Genomic DNA, 17577 nt, shown 5'->3' on the forward strand with positions numbered 1-17577 from the left:
CTGAGAATACGAGCCGGGCCTCGGAAAGCTGACTCTGTGCTTCACTGGAGCACAAAACAATGAAACAATAGCTGCAGAGATAGACTTCGTGTACCGGAGCTCACGAGATTAAGAGTCGCTTTCACCCCCTCTCGACGTACAACAAGCCTGTAACTCTAAAAAATGAATACAGCTAAATTAGCAACATTATTAACTCTTAACATGGGCTGTTCCTCTGTGGGAAGCTATGCCATACATAAAAAGGCTGCACCTTCCACTAGGACTACAATAAAGATAGAAGCTCTAGCAGAACCTACCAGAACTTCTGGCAGACCACATCATCACCAGCAATGGAGACACAAGAGGTCTGGATGGAACATTGTGAAGTGTGTCTGCTCTGTCCAGTACTGAAGAGCTAGTGCAATGCAGATCCTGTGTGCGTGGGTTCAGATCATTGTGATATTGGTATATAAGATTATAAAACCATGTCCTTTATTACAGATAGAGTATAACATGGCATTGCCATTGTAGGGCCATCATGCATTGCCGTTGATCCCTTGTTAAAATCATTCAATAAATTATCTCCAACCCAAAGCGTTTCTACGAGCAGCAGAGCAAAGGTCTTTGTAGTCTTTTTCAAAGCTTTAGTTGTAGAAGAGAAGTGCTGCCCTGCTGATCTCCACAGCTACATAAAGAGTAAAAGGAGTAATCTTCAGTCTGAACCAACGTGCTTATCCTGTCCGTGCAAGCCCTGTGTTGAGTAAGGTGCTGTCTGGGACAGCTAATCCCTGCGCAATCCAGCACGACGCGATTTTCATCTCTTGTTGCACAGCACAAATGAGAGACAACTCGAGAAGAGGGAACAGCAGCAGTGAGAAGAGAGGAGGAGAGCAGGGGAGTGAGACGAAGGCAAAGACAGGAGCTGTAGAGCTTAGCATGTTTAGACTAGCGCTTGTTATTGAGGTGCTGGGTAGTGACAGCGCTGGAGAGTGTTTATATTTACACAATGTTCTCAAAAGTCATTGTTCAACTTTCAGCAAAATTTAAAGCAAAAAAATCAACAGGAAAAGACAGAGGTTGATTGTTTGCAGCTAACAATTCAAATAATGTCTATCATTTCTTCATCAATAATGTGTGGGGTTAGTGAATATCTTGATGAATCCAGATTCCACTGCCATGCCTTCCCAGCTCCCTGGTCTCCTCCTGTAGCTGTGTGCAGTTTCAGTCTGAGGCAGAGAGCTCCCTAGTGGGGTGCTTATGTCTCTCTCCCAGCTCTGTGTCTCTGTGCAGCGCTCAGGAAGGAAGCAGTGAGGTCTTGTCTTGGTGTATCCTGTTGGTCATCCTGGACTCCACTCAGCTTGCTTGCGTTTCCCAAACCCTGTTTCTTCTAACAGACTAGCATGGCTATTCACACGCTACTTCTAATATATTGATGAGCAGAAGTGCTTCACATTCATTCCATGAACTTGGAATTCCCCTCAGTGTTTACCTCCAGGGAGAAGTTCATTGAAATATGCCCAGTCAAATATTAACTATTAAAACTGTACAGCTGATTTGTACCTTTCTTATTATACAAATCTGTGGCTTTCATCCAAACTCAAGCAGAATACTGTTCTCATACCTTAAGAGATGGTGTTACCGGTACAAATGTAATATTTATTTCATATTGTATTTTTTTACTTTCATCCCTCTTTTTGGATGTAATGGTTTGTGTCTGTCGTAGATTTTTTGACATTTGTTTTGGGGGTTTTATAATCATAGAAACAGTGGTGCAGATAAACTACTGTTTCTCTAATGACGTTACTTGTCTCCTTGCAGAGCTAACAAGCTGACTTTACGCTTGAAACAGGGTGAGGACTGTCTGTCTCTGTAGTTCTGTGGCTCAGTGTGCCATGTCCCCTGCTGTCACTGTGTGTGGGACTGGGTGGGGGGGCTCCGGGAACATGTTTACAAACATCCTGTGGGGCAGAGAGGAACAGGAAGTGGAGTGAGCTCTTTGAAGAATCTCGGAGGGAGGGGCGGTCTGTCCCTGCTCCGGCTCTCTGTGAGTCACAGACAGGGAGAGAGGCCAAGGACAGAGGGACTGGTCTTGCAGTACAGACAAGGAGAGAGGGCTGAGGGAAGCCTGGTGTGGTGTTCCATGGACAGGGGGCCGACCGTGTGCTCCTTTGGGATTAGGGAGGGCAGTCCGGACTGATTGCAGATCAGAGGTAAGGAAAGCATGCAGTGGATCTGGTTTGAGAGCGGGTTGATTCAAAGGGGTTGTACTGGGAGCCCCTGGGAGCTCCAAGGCAAGAAGTGCTAAAGTGGCCTATGTGCCAGAAGAAGACTGGATTAATTGCCACACTTGTAAGACTTTAACTGTGAGCCACACTCCAGCTTATCTCCTCTGGGTACGATGTGTCCTCGGCTGTGTCATGAAGGTGTTCAGAGTTTCCCCAGTCTTTACCCTCAGGGTTTTTTCTGCATGGTGGTGGATAAGGTCATCCAGATTGTGTGAGATGAATTGGATTTGTAGCAGAATAGAATGCAGTTTCCTTGGTCTGCTCAGTTGAAACATATAGCCACTGTTTCAAAGCCTATATTTTTCTTTGCTGTTTACATTCGCTAAAGGAAAAAAAAACTGCTTTACAGCTCAACAATACAATACAATGCAAAACAATAAGAAGCAATAAAATACACTACAATACAATGCAATACAATACAATACAATAAAATACTAGGGATGTTAACATTAACAAAATCCTCAATAGTGTTTGAACAAATGCCGGTGCACTGCAGTAGTTTTAGCTCTTGAAGTCAGGATCACATGCTTGAAGTCCTGGACATTGTATCTGATGGATTGGAGATAGAAATCTATCCTGGGAAGAGAAGCCTGGAGAGGCCTTGCAGAATGATTGAGATTGTGCAGATCCCTCGTCAGGAACAGCAACTTCCTGTGGACCAGCCTCTCTCTCTGTCTTTCTCACTCTTGGTCTATACTGTGGATCCTGTGTGTGCTGCTCCAGCAGTCCTCGTGTGTGCTGCTCCAGCAGTCCCTGTGTGTGCTGCTCCAGCAGTCCCTGTGTGTGCTGCTCCAGCAGTCCCTGTGTGTGCTGCTCCAGCAGTCCTCGTGTGTGCTGCTCCAGCAGTCCTCGTGTGTGCTGCTCCAGCAGTCCCTGTGTGTGCTGCTCCAGCAGTCCCTGTGTGTGCTGCTCCAGCAGTCCCTGTGTGTGCTGCTCCAGCAGTCCCCGTGTGTGCTGCTCCAGCAGTCCCCGTGTGTGTGTGCTGCTCCAGCAGTCCCCGTGTGTGCTGCTCCAGCAGTCCCTGTGTGTGCTGCTCCAGCAGTCCCTGTGTGTGCTGCTCCAGCAGTCCCCGTGTGTGCTGCTCCAGCAGTCCTCGTGTGTGCTGCTCCAGCAGTCCCTGTGTGTGCTGCTCCAGCAGTCCCTGTGTGTGCTGCTCCAGCAGTCCCTGTGTGTGCTGCTCCAGCAGTCCCCGTGTGTGCTGCTCCAGCAGTCCTCGTGTGTGCTGCTCCAGCAGTCCCTGTGTGTGCTGCTCCAGCAGTCCCCGTGTGTGCTGCTCCAGCAGTCCCCGTGTGTGCTGCTCCAGCAGTCCCCGTGTGTGCTGCTCCAGCAGTCCCCGTGTGTGCTGCTCCAGCAGTCCCCGTGTGTGCTGCTCCAGCAGTCCTTGTTTGTGCTGCTCCAGCAGTCCCCGTGTGTGCTGCTCCAGCAGTCCCCGTGTGTGCTGCTCCAGCAGTCCCTGTGTGTGCTACTCCAGCAGTCCTCGTGTATGTAATGCTCTATCTTTGCCCCCAGATGAGAACTGCCCCTCAAATGTGTGGGACTCAAAGAACCGTGGGGTGAACGGCACCCAGAAGGGGCAGATCGTGTGGAGGCTGGAGCCTGGGCCATACTTCATGGAACGTGAGTACAGACAGCACTGCTCAGTTTGCGGCCCCTGCACCCACTGGACATTAAACTCTTAAACCCGTTAGAGTGCAATTAGAGTTTATGGTGGAGAAATGTAGCTCTTTACAATGAATTCCTTATGCCTACCCTTCATTGGGATAAGGGCTGGGGGAGAGGGGCAGTGAGATTGAGATTGGGATAAGGGCTGGGGGAGAGGGGCAGTGAGATTGAGATTGGGATAAGGGCTGGGGAGAGGGGTAGTGAGATTGAGATAGGGGCAGTGAGATTGAGACTGGGATAAGGGCTGGGGGAGAGGGGCAGTGAGATTGAGATTGGGATAAGGGCAGGGGGAGAGGGGTAGTGAGATTGAGATAGGGGCAGTGAGATTGAGATTGGGATAAGGGCTGGGGGAGAGGTGCAGTGAGATAGTGAGAGGATTGGGATAAGGGCTGGGGGAGAGGAGCAGTGAGATTGAGATTGGGATAAGGGCTGGGGGAGAGGGGCAGTGAGATTGGGATTGATAGGGGCCTGGGGAGAGAGGCAATGAGATTGAGATTGGGATAAGGGCTGGGGGAGAGGGGCAGCGAGATTGGGATAGGGGCCTGGGGAGAGAGGCAATGAGATTGAGATTGGGATAAGGGCTGGGAGAGAGGGGCAGCGAGATTGGGATAGTGACAGTGAGATTGAGATTGGGATAGGAGCCGGGGACAGGGGCAGTAAGATTGGATGAGGGGCAGGGGGGAGAGGGGCACTACAATTGGGATAGGGGCAGGGAGAAGAGTACTGGACCAGAAAAGGAAAGGTGCTCAGCTTAGGGTTGATAATTCCTCCACGTGTCCAGGTAGAATGAAGAACTGAAGGCTGTTCTGTGAGATTTATGTAAAAATCTGAAGCAAGGTGTGCTCCAGACCCTCAGTGATTCCCTTGCCCTGCATGTTAACAGAACATCTCGTTTGAGTTGTGCTACAGTATGCGGTTGTCTAGATCAAGTATGACGAAGTACATTGCTTTCTTTGAGGTTTAATCGTCTCTTGTTTTTTTAACAGCCTGGCAGCTGGTTTGAATATCTCTTAGTCTGTCCCTTTCTCTCCCTGCAGCTGAAATAAAGATCTGTTTCAAGTACTACCACGGGGTGAGCGGTGCTCTGCGCGCAACGACGGCCTGCATCACTGTCAAGAACCCCGGGGTGGTGGTGAGTCATGCACGCTGATAATGTTAATAAAGCTAGTCAGAATAGACACAAGTGTGGATTTCATTGGTTAGCATTTCATTTTAGAGCAGATTAGTAGATGTTTGTTTTTTTAAATAGCTTCCTAACGCATTCAGCAGCGTTCCTCTGTATCTCCCGCTCACTCTCAAGTCTTTACGAGATGCTGATAAGACAGGAAGTGAACTGCAGTGTTAACAGGGCTGTGCCGCTATCCCCTCTCAAGAGTTATCAGAATCATTCTTTGAATTCCTTGGGTCTTTTTTTGGTGTAGTATGCAGTGTGGTGTGTGTGTGTGTGTGTGTGTGTGTGTGTGTGTGTGTGTGTGTGTGTGTGTGTGTGTGTGTGTGTGTGTGTGTGTGTGTGTGTGTGTGTGTGTGTACAGTATGCAGTGTGGTGTGTGTGTGTGTGTGTGTGTGTGTGTGTGTGTGTGTGTGTGTGTGTGTGTGTGTGTGTGTACAGTGCCCTGTGTTCAGTATGCAGTGTGGTGTGTGTGTGTGTGTGTGTGTGTGTGTGTACAGTGCCCTGTGTTCAGTATGCAGTGTGGTGTGTGTGTGTGTGTGTGTGTGTGTGTGTGTGTGTGTACAGTGCCCTGTGTTCAGTATGCAGTGTGTGTGTGTGTGTGTGTGTGTGCAGTGCCCTGTGTTCAGTATGCAGTGTGGTGTGTGTGTGTGTGTGTGTGTGTGTGTGTGTGTGTGTGTGTGTGTGTGTGTGTGTGTGTGTGTGCCCTGTGTTCAGTATGCAGTGTGGTGTGTGTGTGTGTGTGTGTGTGTAGTGCCCTGTGTTCAGTATGCAGTGTGTGTGTGTGTGTGTGTGTGTGTGTGTGTGCAGTGCCCTGTGTTCAGTATGCAGTGTGGTGTGTGTGTGTGTGTGTGTGTGTGTACAGTGCCCTGTGTTCAGTATGCAGTGTGTGTGTGTGTGTGTGTGTGCAGTGCCCTGTGTTCAGTATGCAGTGTGGTGTGTGTGTGTGTGTGCAGTGCCCTGTGTTCAGTATGCAGTGTGTGTGTGTGTGTGTGTGTGTGTGTGCAGTGCCCTGTGTTCAGTATGCAGTGTGGTGTGTGTGTGTGTGTGCAGTGCCCTGTGTTCAGTATGCAGTGTGGTGTGTGTGTGTGTGTGTGCAGTGCCCTGTGTTCAGTATGCAGTGTGGTGTGTGTGTGTGTGTGCAGTGCCCTGTGTTCAGTATGCAGTGTGGTGTGTGTGTGTGTAGTGTGCAGTGCCCTGTGTTCAGTATGCAGTGTGGTGTGTGTGTGTGTGTGTGTGTACAGTGCCCTGTGTTCAGTATGCAGTGTGGTGTGTGTGTGTGTGTGTGTGTGTGTGTGTACAGTGCCCTGTGTTCAGTATGCAGTGTGGTGTGTGTGTGTGTGTGCAGTGCCCTGTGTTCAGTATGCAGTGTGGTGTGTGTGTGTGTGTGTGTGTGCCCTGTGTTCAGTGTGTGTGTGTGTGTGTGTGTGTAGTGTGCAGTGCCCTGTGTTCAGTATGCAGTGTGGTGTGTGTGTAGTGTGCAGTGCCCTGTGTTCAGTATGCAGTGTGGTGTGTGTGTAGTGTGCAGTGCCCTGTGTTCAGTATGCAGTGTGGTGTGTGTGTAGTGTGCAGTGCCCTGTGTTCAGTATGCAGTGTGGTGTGTGTGTGTGTGTGTGTGTACAGTGCCCTGTGTTCAGTATGCAGTGTGGTGTGTGTGTGTGTGTGTGCAGTGCCCTGTGTTCAGTATGCAGTGTGTGTGTGTGTGTGTAGTGTGCAGTGCCCTGTGTTCAGTATGCAGTGTGGTGTGTGTGTGTGTGTGCAGTGCCCTGTTCAGTATGCAGTGTGTGTGTGTGTGTGCAGTGTGTGTGTATGTGTGTGTGTGTGTGTGCAGTGCCCTGTGTTCAGTATGCAGTGTGGTGTGTGTGTAGTGTGCAGTGCCCTGTGTTCAGTATGCAGTGTGGTGTGTGTGTGTGTGTGTGTGCCCTGTGTTCAGTATGCAGTGTGGTGTGTGTGTGTAGTGTGCAGTGCCCTGTGTTCAGTATGCAGTGTGGTGTGTGTGTAGTGTGCAGTGCCCTGTGTTCAGTATGCAGTGTGTGTGTGTGTGTGTGTGTGCAGTGCCCTGTGTTCAGTATGCAGTGTGGTGTGTGTGTAGTGTGCAGTGCCCTGTGTTCAGTATGCAGTGTGGTGTGTGTGTAGTGTGCAGTGCCCTGTGTTCAGTATGCAGTGTGGTGTGTGTGTGTGTGTGCAGTGCCCTGTGTTCAGTATGCAGTGTGGTGTGCGCAGTGCTGAGCTCATGTGTCCTCTTGTCTGTCTCAGGTGGGAGCGGAGGGGCTGGCTGAAGGAGACATGATCGCACAGCCCTGTCGGAAACTCGTCAGCTTCACACTGTCAGGTACTCCACTCACTCATTGGGGGCAGGTCTTCACTGGAACAGGAAGTATTTACATATTGATTGATTGATTGATTGCTTGATTGATTCAAACAAGCTTGCAGCTGGAAAATGAAGCTAGCATCGTTTCCAGAAAGAAAGTAGTCTGGCGTTAATGAGAGCCTGCAGAGGGGGAGATTGCTGGGTGGTTTGAAGGGGCTCGGTCCTGGCTTCCTGAGTGTGGGTGGGGTCACGGTGCTGCCCAGTCCAGGGACACTGGGAGTCCCCAGCAGCTTGGAGAGTCCCTGCTCTTCTCTGTCTGTATATTGGCAGCACAGCAGCGGCTCTGCACTCTGCGCACACGCTCTCAATAATACATGGCTTCAGTCACGCCTGGCTGCTGCTCACATTGTTGAGCGCTGAGGATCAGGGGGGAAGGGGGAACAAGAGGGGGGAGAGGAGAGGGTCAAGATGGGAGAACTCCAAGAGGGGAGAGGAGTGGGAGAGGTGTAGTGGGAGTGGGAGAAGGGTAGTGGGAGTGGGAGTGGGAGAGGTGTAGTAGGAGTGGGAGAGGTGTAGTGGGAGTGGGAGAAGGGGAGTGGGAGAGGTGTAGTGGGAGTGGGAGAAGGGTAGTGGGAGTGGGAGAGGTGTAGTGGGAGTGGGAGAAGCGTAGTGGGAGTGGGAGAAGGGTAGTGGGAGTGGGAGAGGTGTAGTGGGATTGGGAGAAGGGTAGTGGGAGTGGGAGAGGTGTAGTGGGAGGGGGAAAGGGGGAGATCCCCATCTGGCACTGGGAGCTGCAGTAAATACCCTTTAAGATTTTTTTGCCATCATGATTAAATTATTCAAATTTTCTCTATAATTCCTACAATCTGTTATCCTGTAGTGAAGGGATTTCCTCAGAAACGTGCACAGAATATCAGTCAGAAGGGATTATCCAGTACGCTTGGTTTAAGTGACTTAATATTCTGGTAGCGTTCACGATATAATTAATATGGAACAGTACTAGACCTCTGCATTATTTTTTCCATTTTCTGATCTTCCTTATTCCTGATCCACGCAGGCGCCACCTTGTGTGGTATGACCCTCACTGCATCCTCTGGTGAAAATCATCAGCATTACTGCATACACATACTGTATTTAAATTTTAAAGAAATTACTACCAGAGAAGTAAGACGTCTTCGTCAGAAACGTTAGCTTTCTTAAAGGTTTTTTCTTTCCACTATGTAAGTTATTGATTACGTTTTCACTGAGGGTATTGCATCATAATGACACTATGAGAATGTGCTTGATGCAGGTAGTTTTGTGTGTGTGTGTGTGTGTGTGTGTGAGGGACTGACTGCGCCTGTCCTCCTCAGATCTCCGAGCCCTGGGCTTGAAGAAGGGCATGTTCTTTAACCCCGACCCGTACCTGAAGATGTCCATCAAGCCAGGAAAGAAGATCTCCTTCCTCACCTTCGCCCACCACGGCCAGGAGAGACGGTCCACCATCATCGCCAACACCACCAACCCAGTGTGGCGTGGCGAGGTACGATCCCGCGGGCAAGCAGCATTGCACCGCAGGGCAGAGCAGGGAAGAGAAGAGCAGAGCAAGACAGGACAGGACAGGGCAGGGCAGGACAGGGCAGGCGTGGTGCCAGGGGACTGAGACAGACTTGCCCCACCCAAGAACAAGCTACACTGGGCACTGCTACTGGGCTTAGAAGATGCCATATTACACATTCACATGGCAACATGGCTCTGCAGGCTGAGTGAATGAATCATTCCACACTCATTCGGTGAAGTGCCCTGAGATGTCGCTGAACACTTTCTATTAATAATTATGCTTATAGATTATCATTAGAAGTAATAAGCATTGAATTATATTATAAGAACGTTATAATACTGTATTATTACATGTTTCACATGATGTAACCACTTAACAGATCCCAAATATGAAATGTTATCTAGATTTGATGTCTTGCCATGATTTTGCGCTAGTAAGACATATCCCTTATAAAAGTTTACTATTGTAAAAGCGTAACAAAGTGTAACAAAGCATAGTGAAAGCATTGTAAAGCCCAGAGAGGTATGGTCAAGCATTGTAAAAAGCATGGCAAACTATGGTAGATTCCATAGGATTCCATAGAAAACGCATGGAAAAACAGCAGAATTACTGGTTAACTTTACTGTGGTAAACCCCACTGACAGGGGGCCTCAGTGCCAGTTGTTTTAACCCAGCGTTGTGCTCCGGTGCAGAAGAGTAAAGTGTTGGGCTCTCTCTCTGTCGCCAGAAGTATTCCTTTGTGGCCTTGCTCACTGACGTGTTGGAGATTGAGGTGAAGGACAAGTTCGCCAAGAGCCGACCGATCATCAAGCGCTTCCTGGGGAAACTCGTCATCCCGGTCCAGAGACTGCTGGAGAGGAACGCCATTGGGTAAATAGTGAAACAGAGCAATACAATTGGACAAACAGGGCTGCCATACAGGCTTCCCATTGGGTAAATATTGAAACAGAGCAATACAATTGGACAAACAGGGCTGCCATACAGGCTTCCCATTGGGTAAATACTGAACAGAGCAATACGATTGGACAACAGGGTATTGATTATATACAAGTGGCTAAGTGACTGAAATACAAGTTCAGTGCAGTGGTTCCAGATACATAGCGTAGCGCTGACGGTGCAATCCTGGGTCAGGATTGAAGTAGCTTTGGGGTGTGGTGGTCTGGTCAAGCCTGTTCTCTTGGATTGACTCCCATCTTCTGCATTGCAGGGATCAGATCCTGAGCTACATGCTGTGCCGGCGGCTCCCCACAGACCATGTGAGCGGGCAGCTGCAGTTCAGAGTGGAGATCACCTCCTCTGTGCATGAAGGTGAGAGCAGCACACTGCACACTGATCACAGCACATTGCTCACAGCACATTGCACACAGCACATTGCACACAGCACACTGCACACATCACACTGCACACTGCACACATCACACTGACACTGCACACATCACACTGCTCACAGCACACTGCACACACAGCACACTGCACACATCACACTGCACACAGCACACTGACACTGCACACAGCACACTGCACACTGCACACTGCACACACACTGCACACAGCACACAGCACACAGCACACTGCACACAGCAGCACACAGCACACTGCACACTGCACACACACTGCACACTGCACACAGCACACTGCACACTGCACACTGCACACTGCACACTGCACACTGCACACTGCACACTGCACACCGCACACCGCACGCAGCACACAGACACTGCTGACAGCAAACTGCTCACTGCTGACAGCACACTACACACAGCACACTGCACACAGCATACTGCTGACACCACACTGCACACTTCACACAGCACACTGCACACAACACAGCACACTGCACATAGCACACTGAATACTGCACACAGCAAACAGCACACAGCACACTGCACACTGCATACTGCACATAGCACACTGAATACTGCACACAGCAAACAGCACACTGCACACAGCACACTGCACACTGCACAAAACACAGCACACTGCACATAGCACACTGAATACTGCACACAGCAAACAGCACACTACACACTGCACACACACCTTGCCAAATTGCCCCCTCCTCAGCAAATGTGTTGCATGGGCAATTTGCCCACAATGGAAAAACAGCAAGTATGCAATGTTTAAAACTGAAAAATGTGCAAGTCAGATTTATTTTCTTACTTTTTAAGTCATGTATTAAAGCTTTATTATTATATAATGTTCAAACTGTTTAACATTTTTGTTAACCCTATATATATCTATATATATATATATATATCTATATATATATATATATATATATATATATATATATATATATATATATATATATATATATATATATATATAGATATTCACACATCCAATCTTTGTGTACAGAAAGCTCAACTTTGTCTTCACTGCGGTATGTGTCTCCCATAGATGCCTCTCCGGATACGATGGGCACTTTCCTAGGGGGAGCGACGGTGAACGGGGACCCGGAGAGTCCCTCTGATGATGAGGACATGCTAGGGAACCCCCCCACTGCCAGGGGACCATCCCCCACAGGCTCAGAGGGGTCTCTGTTGGGGGAGGCAGCCCCCCAGCCCCTCTCCAGCGATACCTGGGGCAGAGAGGAGGAGGAGGAGCAGGAGGGATGGCCACAGCCGACTGAGAGCGAGTCCCCGACCCACTGCAACCAGACCTTGCGGCAGGAATCCCTTAACGATTACCTGGACGCTCTGGAGCCCAAACCGGGGGCCAGAGGCGGGGCGGTGGGTCCCAGTGAGAGGCCCATCGGCGGGGCCTCCCCCAAACTGAGGAGCAGCTTCCCCACGGACACGCGGCTCAGCGCCATGCTGCACATCGACTCAGACGAGGACGAGGAGCAGCTGGAGGAGGAGGGTGCGGCGCTGGAGGGGGGGCTGCTGATGCTGAACGGGGGCCTCCGGCAGCTCAATGGCAGCAGGGAGTCCAAGGGGGAGGAAGAGGAGGAGGAGGAGGGGATGGGCAGCCTGCACCAGCTCCTGAAAAAATTGCCCTCCACACACCTGCTGGAGGACGACGAGGCGGAGGAGAGGAAGTCCGGAGCCATGCAGGACCATGACACCGAGACCACGGAGGGGAACGGCACTAGGCGCCTGTCATCCATGGCCTGCTCCTCTTCCTTTGAGAGCACAAAGGAACCAGCCTCCTTCTTCCCAGCCTCCTTCTCACAGGTGAGCTCAACCATTTTTAAGCTCAGGTAGTCTAAAAAAAAAAAAAAAATATCATACCTAGTAAATGTATTGGCTTTTCATGTTTTAGAGTAATCACTAAAATTCTTATCCTTCTTTACAGGAGGAAGAGGATGGGGAGGCAACGAACACTGCAGATCAAGGAGGGGGGGCTTCCTCTGAAGCCACACCCCCTGCATCCTCTGACACCCTCGATGAAGAGGGAGGGGCCTGTGGGGGTGCGGTAGGTGGGGAGGAGCCTCAGCCAACTGTCTCGGCCAGTGAGGAAGAGGCAGAGGAGATCTGGCAGAGGAGGCGGAGCATGCAGGCAGCAGGGGGCGAGTCTCCAGAAGAGGAAGTGACGTCAGCAGGGACTGTGGCAGAGGCAGGGGCAGATGGGTCTGAAGTCTCAAGTCAGGGAGCAGCAGAGACAGACCGAGACGCAGGTAGAGAGGGGCGACCAGACACATTCACTCATACATGCTGGGTCTGCTATTGCACAAACCTAGTCTTCTTGTCATCATCTTATTAATCAATAAGGTAGTCGTAAGGTTATACCATAAGAAACTAATTCAAGTAGAAAAACGTTTGGACTAGTGCCTTCAGTACAATGAAGCGTTTGTCTGCCTGAGTGTGTTCCAGTAGTTTGTTTTACATGACATATATATGGATAATTTTATTAATAACTTGGCTCGTTTTGTTGTAAAATGTTTTTGGTTCTGGTTGAATGCACATTGTTCTCACTGGTAGTCTCCCCCTACCCCCTCCCTCTCTCTTCCTCTCCCTCTCTTTCTCCCGCTACCCCCTCCCTCTCTCTCTTCCTCCCCCCCCTCCCTCTCTCAGACTCCCAGTCGAACGAGCACCAGCCCATGCGCTCCCTGCCCTCCGTGCGGCAGGAGATAAGCCGGTACCAGCGTGTAGACGAGTCGCTACCTCCCAGTGAGTTCCCCCCTATTTCACTGAGCCACCAGGGCTAGAGCTGCACAGGACTCTGCTCTGACATGCCGGAGAAAGCTGGGAATCAACAGTCGTTCATTCAGGACTGCTTTAAATAAGTGCCAAGCTTAATACCAAAAATGCATGCTGTCTGAAAGCTAGATGTGTCATGACAAAGTCCCTGGCAGTCTTAATTCATTTTTAATGTTATGCTGCTGTCTCCTCTGTGCCTTCTTTTTCAGACGAAGAGAATGCACCTACACTCATTAAATATTTAGGAAGCTATTTTCTGCAGAACATTTTCCTGAATACAGCCACTTGTGTTTAAGTTGAGAAAGCACAGACGGGGGTGGGGGGGTATGAAGGAACTGTATATTAAATACCACTTCAGACTCAGACAAGCACGCGTCTTCCCAGTGTCTGCTAACCATTCGACCAGTGTCTGCTAACGATTCGACCGGTGTCTGCTAACGATTCGACCGGTGTCTGCTAACGATTCGACCGGTGTCTGCTAACGATTCGACCGGTGTCTGCTAACGATTCGACCGGTGTCTGCTAACGATTCGACCAGTGTCTGCTAACGAATCGACCAGTGTCTACTAACGATTCGACCGGTGTCTGCTAACGATTCGACCGGTGTCTGCTAACGATTCGACCAGTGTCTACTAACGATTCGACTCAGCACTTCCCTAGGAGAGGGTCAGTGTTTTCACTGTCTTGGTCAGTCGTGGTGAAAGATGTCCTCTAATTGTTGTGATGGATCTCGTTTCCTCCTCAGACTGGGAGGCGCGCATCGACAGCCATGGGCGCATTTTCTATGTGGACCACGTGAACCGGACCACCACGTGGCAGAAGCCCACCACGCCGGCCGCCTCCCAGGTCCTGCAGAGATCCGACTCCATACAGCAGATGGAGCAGCTGAACCGCAGGTAACCACGGAAATAGCCACGGCTCATACCAAGTGCACTTGTGATACCTTCTTACCACTCTTGTGTGTTTGCACATTTTCAGTAATGAAGGCTGAATGTATGCAAGGAAACGGATTGAATGTCTGTAAATGAGTGTGCACAATACCAGTTGCTGTGTTAGTAAGTTTCCATTTATTGATTCATGTCTGGAGCCCTGCTCATCTTGTTTGTCTTGCCCCAGGTACCAGAGTATCCGCAGGACCATAACCAACAATCGCTCGGAGGACCAGGCTCCAGAGGCTCCCCCTGAGGACAATGACCTGATGCACCACACCATCCCAGGTGCACTGCAGGGAAACCGAGAGCACGGCTCGCTGGATTGGCTTTTTCAAGGCAGTGCTTTTTGTGAAGAAGTTTTTCTACCAGTTCCAGTGCCGATATGCAATGTGACACTGCTTAGAAACTCTTCTTTGGTGTTGTAAAGAGGCCATTAAGCTACATAGCTTGTTCACACCCGATCCCGATTTAGACATGCAGGCGCAATAGGGGGCCACATTGTGTTTGAAAATATTCTTCACTTACATGTGAACCCAATAATCAGAAACCAAGTACAGAACTACTTAAATATAGCAAGCCACTGATGCGTATAATATCACTGTCGTCCGATTCCCAGTGCTGCTTACTGTCAGGTTGTTATTGCGATTAGCACAGCCTCATTTGGTTGGATGTTGGGACGTGTCTCCGCCATGCTTTCTCAGAGCACTGTTCACCCTTGCTGTGTGGTGTTGTTTCAGAGTACCGGCGTGACAGCACCCTGCCCCCCTCCAGCTCGCGCTCCCGCCTCTCCCTGCTGCTGCAGTCACCCTCCGCCAAGTTCCTGACCAGCCCTGAGTTCTTCACCATGCTGCATTCCAACCCTGTGAGTGCACCTGCAACTTCCAACGGGAATCAGGGGATTGTAGAATGGGAGTCTAAACAGGGAGTTACAACCCTCATATATAATTATAGCAAACACACAACAATGCATTGTTTCATGAGGAAAGGGGTGCACAACTCCACAGCAGGTTGTCGATTTAATAATGAAAGGATTAACACTTGAATAGAGGTTGAATTGTTTCGATTAAGTAATGGTTAGAATGACCCTTTATGCACTATTTCATTATAAAAAATGTGCCAAACATCACTGCCAATGGAACTGACAATAATACAGAGTTTAACTGGGATATCCACTTCCTGCACTCGATTCTAGAAAAGGAATTCCTGATTATTGAAACTGAGGCAGTGAAGAGACATCACTGGCGCTGGGGACACAGTGTAAAAGAGTAAGGTGATCCCCGGTTTGGGGGTTGGGGGTTGGAGTTGGGGTTGGGGTTGGGGTTTGGTTGGTTTGGGGGGTTGGGTTTGGGGTTTGGTTGGGTTGGGGTTGGGGTTGGGGTTGGGGTTGGGTTTTTGGGGTTTGGGGTCTGGGGTTTGGAGGGTGATAACAATGTTAGATCAAGATACAGTTTCGAATGCCTATTAGACAACATTGTAGCTTCCTAATTTGAAGGCTTGTCATGTTTAAAAATCAAACTACATAAATGAAATGACTGGCTGATTTCTGGATTAACACTACCCATATGTTTTCTCAAAGTGAGATTGTTGAGGCAGTCCTTTTAAGAGCTTCACATGTGGACAGTGCAGACAATATTGAAACACGCTTCAGACATTGCACCTCGTGTACACTGAGGCACACTCAGTGACGTTGCTGTGGCGTGACCCGTGTTCTGTCTTTTCCCAGAGTGCCTATCGTATGTTTACAAACAACACGTGTCTGAAGCACATGATCACCAAAGTGCGCCGCGACACGCACTACTTCGAGCGCTACCTGCACAACCGCGACCTGGTGACGTTTCTCAACATGTTCGCCAACAAGCAGCTGGAGCTGCCACGTGGCTGGGAGATGAAACACGACCACCAGGGCAAGGTAGGGGCAGGGCTCAATACACAACACCACTTACAAGAGCAAGCAAAGTGTAACACAAGCATAGGTAAGTATTGTAAATCCCAGAGAGGTATGGTAAAACACAGGGAACCTGCATGGGAAAAAATGCATGGGAAAACTGCAGTCTGTACAGGCACATTTACTGTAGGAAACATTCATGAGGCAGTGTCCCTGATCATTCTCCGACAATGCTTTCTGAAGAGTGACTTGCAGCCTGCTAGAAACTGTCCCTTAGCGGTTAAGTCCAGAGTGGCAATTTCTCAGTTTAAGATTTGTTTTTGCATTTTGGCTAGCGTTTCATTGATTAACATCAGGGCTAAAGCAAAGTAAATAGGTTGATTTTATTAGCCTTAAGTTTAGCGAAAGGACCATATATTAGCTTTACTGGTGCGACATGTGTAACATGTTATTATTTGTTTGCACCAAACATGTAAACCACAGAGGTAATAACACACCCTGTGTCTGGTTGCCAGCCCTTCTTCGTGGATCACAACTGCCGCAGCACGACCTTCATCGACCCCCGGCTCCCCCTGCAGAGCAGCCGCCCCACCAGCGTGCTGGCACACCGGCAACACCTGACCCGGCAGCGCAGCCACAGCGCAGGGGAGGTGAGCACGCGCCGCCTGGTGAGGAACAATCCACTCGCTCTCTCACTCTCACTCTCAAACCTTATCCCCTCCCCACACACCCTCACTGTGTCCCTGCACTCCCTCACACCCTCCCTCTCTCCCAACACCCTGCCTCTCTCCCCCACACACCCTCACTGTGTCCCTGCACTCCCTCACACCCTCCCTCTCTCCCGACACCCTGCCTCTCTCCCCCACACACCCTCACTGTGTCCCTGCACTCCCTCACACCCTCCCTCTCTCCCGACACCCTGCCTCTCTCCCCCACACACCCTCACTGTGTCCCTGCACTCCCTCACCCCCCCCCCCCCCCCCCCCCCCCCCCCCCCCCCCGTCTGTTTGGGATACAAGCCTGTGTGGGTGACAGGTTTGGGGGGTGGAACGGAATGCACTGTAGAACTGAACGAGTGAACAAGACAGCCAGGTAGACAGATTGAAGGAGCCAAGGACAGAGACAGGACAGTGAGAAAGATAAGCAGTCGGATAGATGCGGAAAAAAATCATGTCGGCACAAGCTTGATAAGGAACAAATAGATGAGGAGATGAGCAGGTAGAGACAGCCCTGTATATAGACAGATGAGACTGAGGGGAGGGTAGACTGGGAACCAATCTAAAGACGCCTCAGATCTCTACTAGAGCTATTTACTGGACAGTGCCTTCCTCTCTACTCTCTGAGCTACTTGGCATTAGAAGTGCAAGGCAGTCGTGCTTACGGACTGGTGAACTAGCCGCTCTCTCTCTTGCTCTCTCTCTCTCTGTCTCTCTCTCTCTCTCTCTCTCTCTCTCAGGTCGGTGATGAATCTCGGCACTCGGGCCCCCCGGTTCTGCCACGTCCATCCAGCACCTTCAACACAGTGAACCGGAACCAGTACCAGGACCTGGTGCCAGTGGGTATGTGTCCCTAACATGACACAGAGCTTATGTAGAACGTTACTTTCAAAAGTGGATTGTTAACAAAAAACCTGGGATTTTAGATTTGAGCATGAACTGTCATGTATTAAGTGT

The 17577-nt window shown here is 49.9% G+C and overlaps 1 protein-coding gene across 5 annotated transcripts in view; it reads left to right on the forward strand.

Moving 5' to 3' along the window:
- LOC121322422 (E3 ubiquitin-protein ligase HECW2-like) overlaps nucleotides 1–17577 on the forward strand; it is a 52161-nt gene that overhangs the window by 22803 nt on the left and 11781 nt on the right. The window contains exons 1-16 of one of the 5 annotated variants that reach the window (XM_041262358.1): nucleotides 2083–2189; nucleotides 3774–3881; nucleotides 4964–5058; nucleotides 7351–7426; nucleotides 8758–8927; nucleotides 9673–9815; nucleotides 10153–10253; nucleotides 11346–12121; nucleotides 12243–12564; nucleotides 12962–13057; nucleotides 13833–13983; nucleotides 14204–14304; nucleotides 14757–14881; nucleotides 15743–15928; nucleotides 16420–16572; nucleotides 17361–17463. In XM_041262358.1, coding sequence (XP_041118292.1) covers nucleotides 3875–3881; nucleotides 4964–5058; nucleotides 7351–7426; nucleotides 8758–8927; nucleotides 9673–9815; nucleotides 10153–10253; nucleotides 11346–12121; nucleotides 12243–12564; nucleotides 12962–13057; nucleotides 13833–13983; nucleotides 14204–14304; nucleotides 14757–14881; nucleotides 15743–15928; nucleotides 16420–16572; nucleotides 17361–17463 — 2605 coding nt within the window. In that variant the 5' untranslated portion in view covers nucleotides 2083–2189; nucleotides 3774–3874. Of the gene's footprint in view, nucleotides 1–2082; nucleotides 2190–3773; nucleotides 3882–4963; nucleotides 5059–7350; nucleotides 7427–8757; nucleotides 8928–9672; nucleotides 9816–10152; nucleotides 10254–11345; nucleotides 12122–12242; nucleotides 12565–12961; nucleotides 13058–13832; nucleotides 13984–14203; nucleotides 14305–14756; nucleotides 14882–15742; nucleotides 15929–16419; nucleotides 16573–17360; nucleotides 17464–17577 lie in introns of those variants that run through there. The other 4 variants (XM_041262353.1, XM_041262355.1, XM_041262354.1 and 1 more) reach the window with 4 other exon arrangements.

The sequence above is a fragment of the Polyodon spathula genome, chromosome 10, assembly GCF_017654505.1.
Source record: "Polyodon spathula isolate WHYD16114869_AA chromosome 10, ASM1765450v1, whole genome shotgun sequence".
NCBI classification, from domain to species: domain Eukaryota; kingdom Metazoa; phylum Chordata; class Actinopteri; order Acipenseriformes; family Polyodontidae; genus Polyodon; species Polyodon spathula.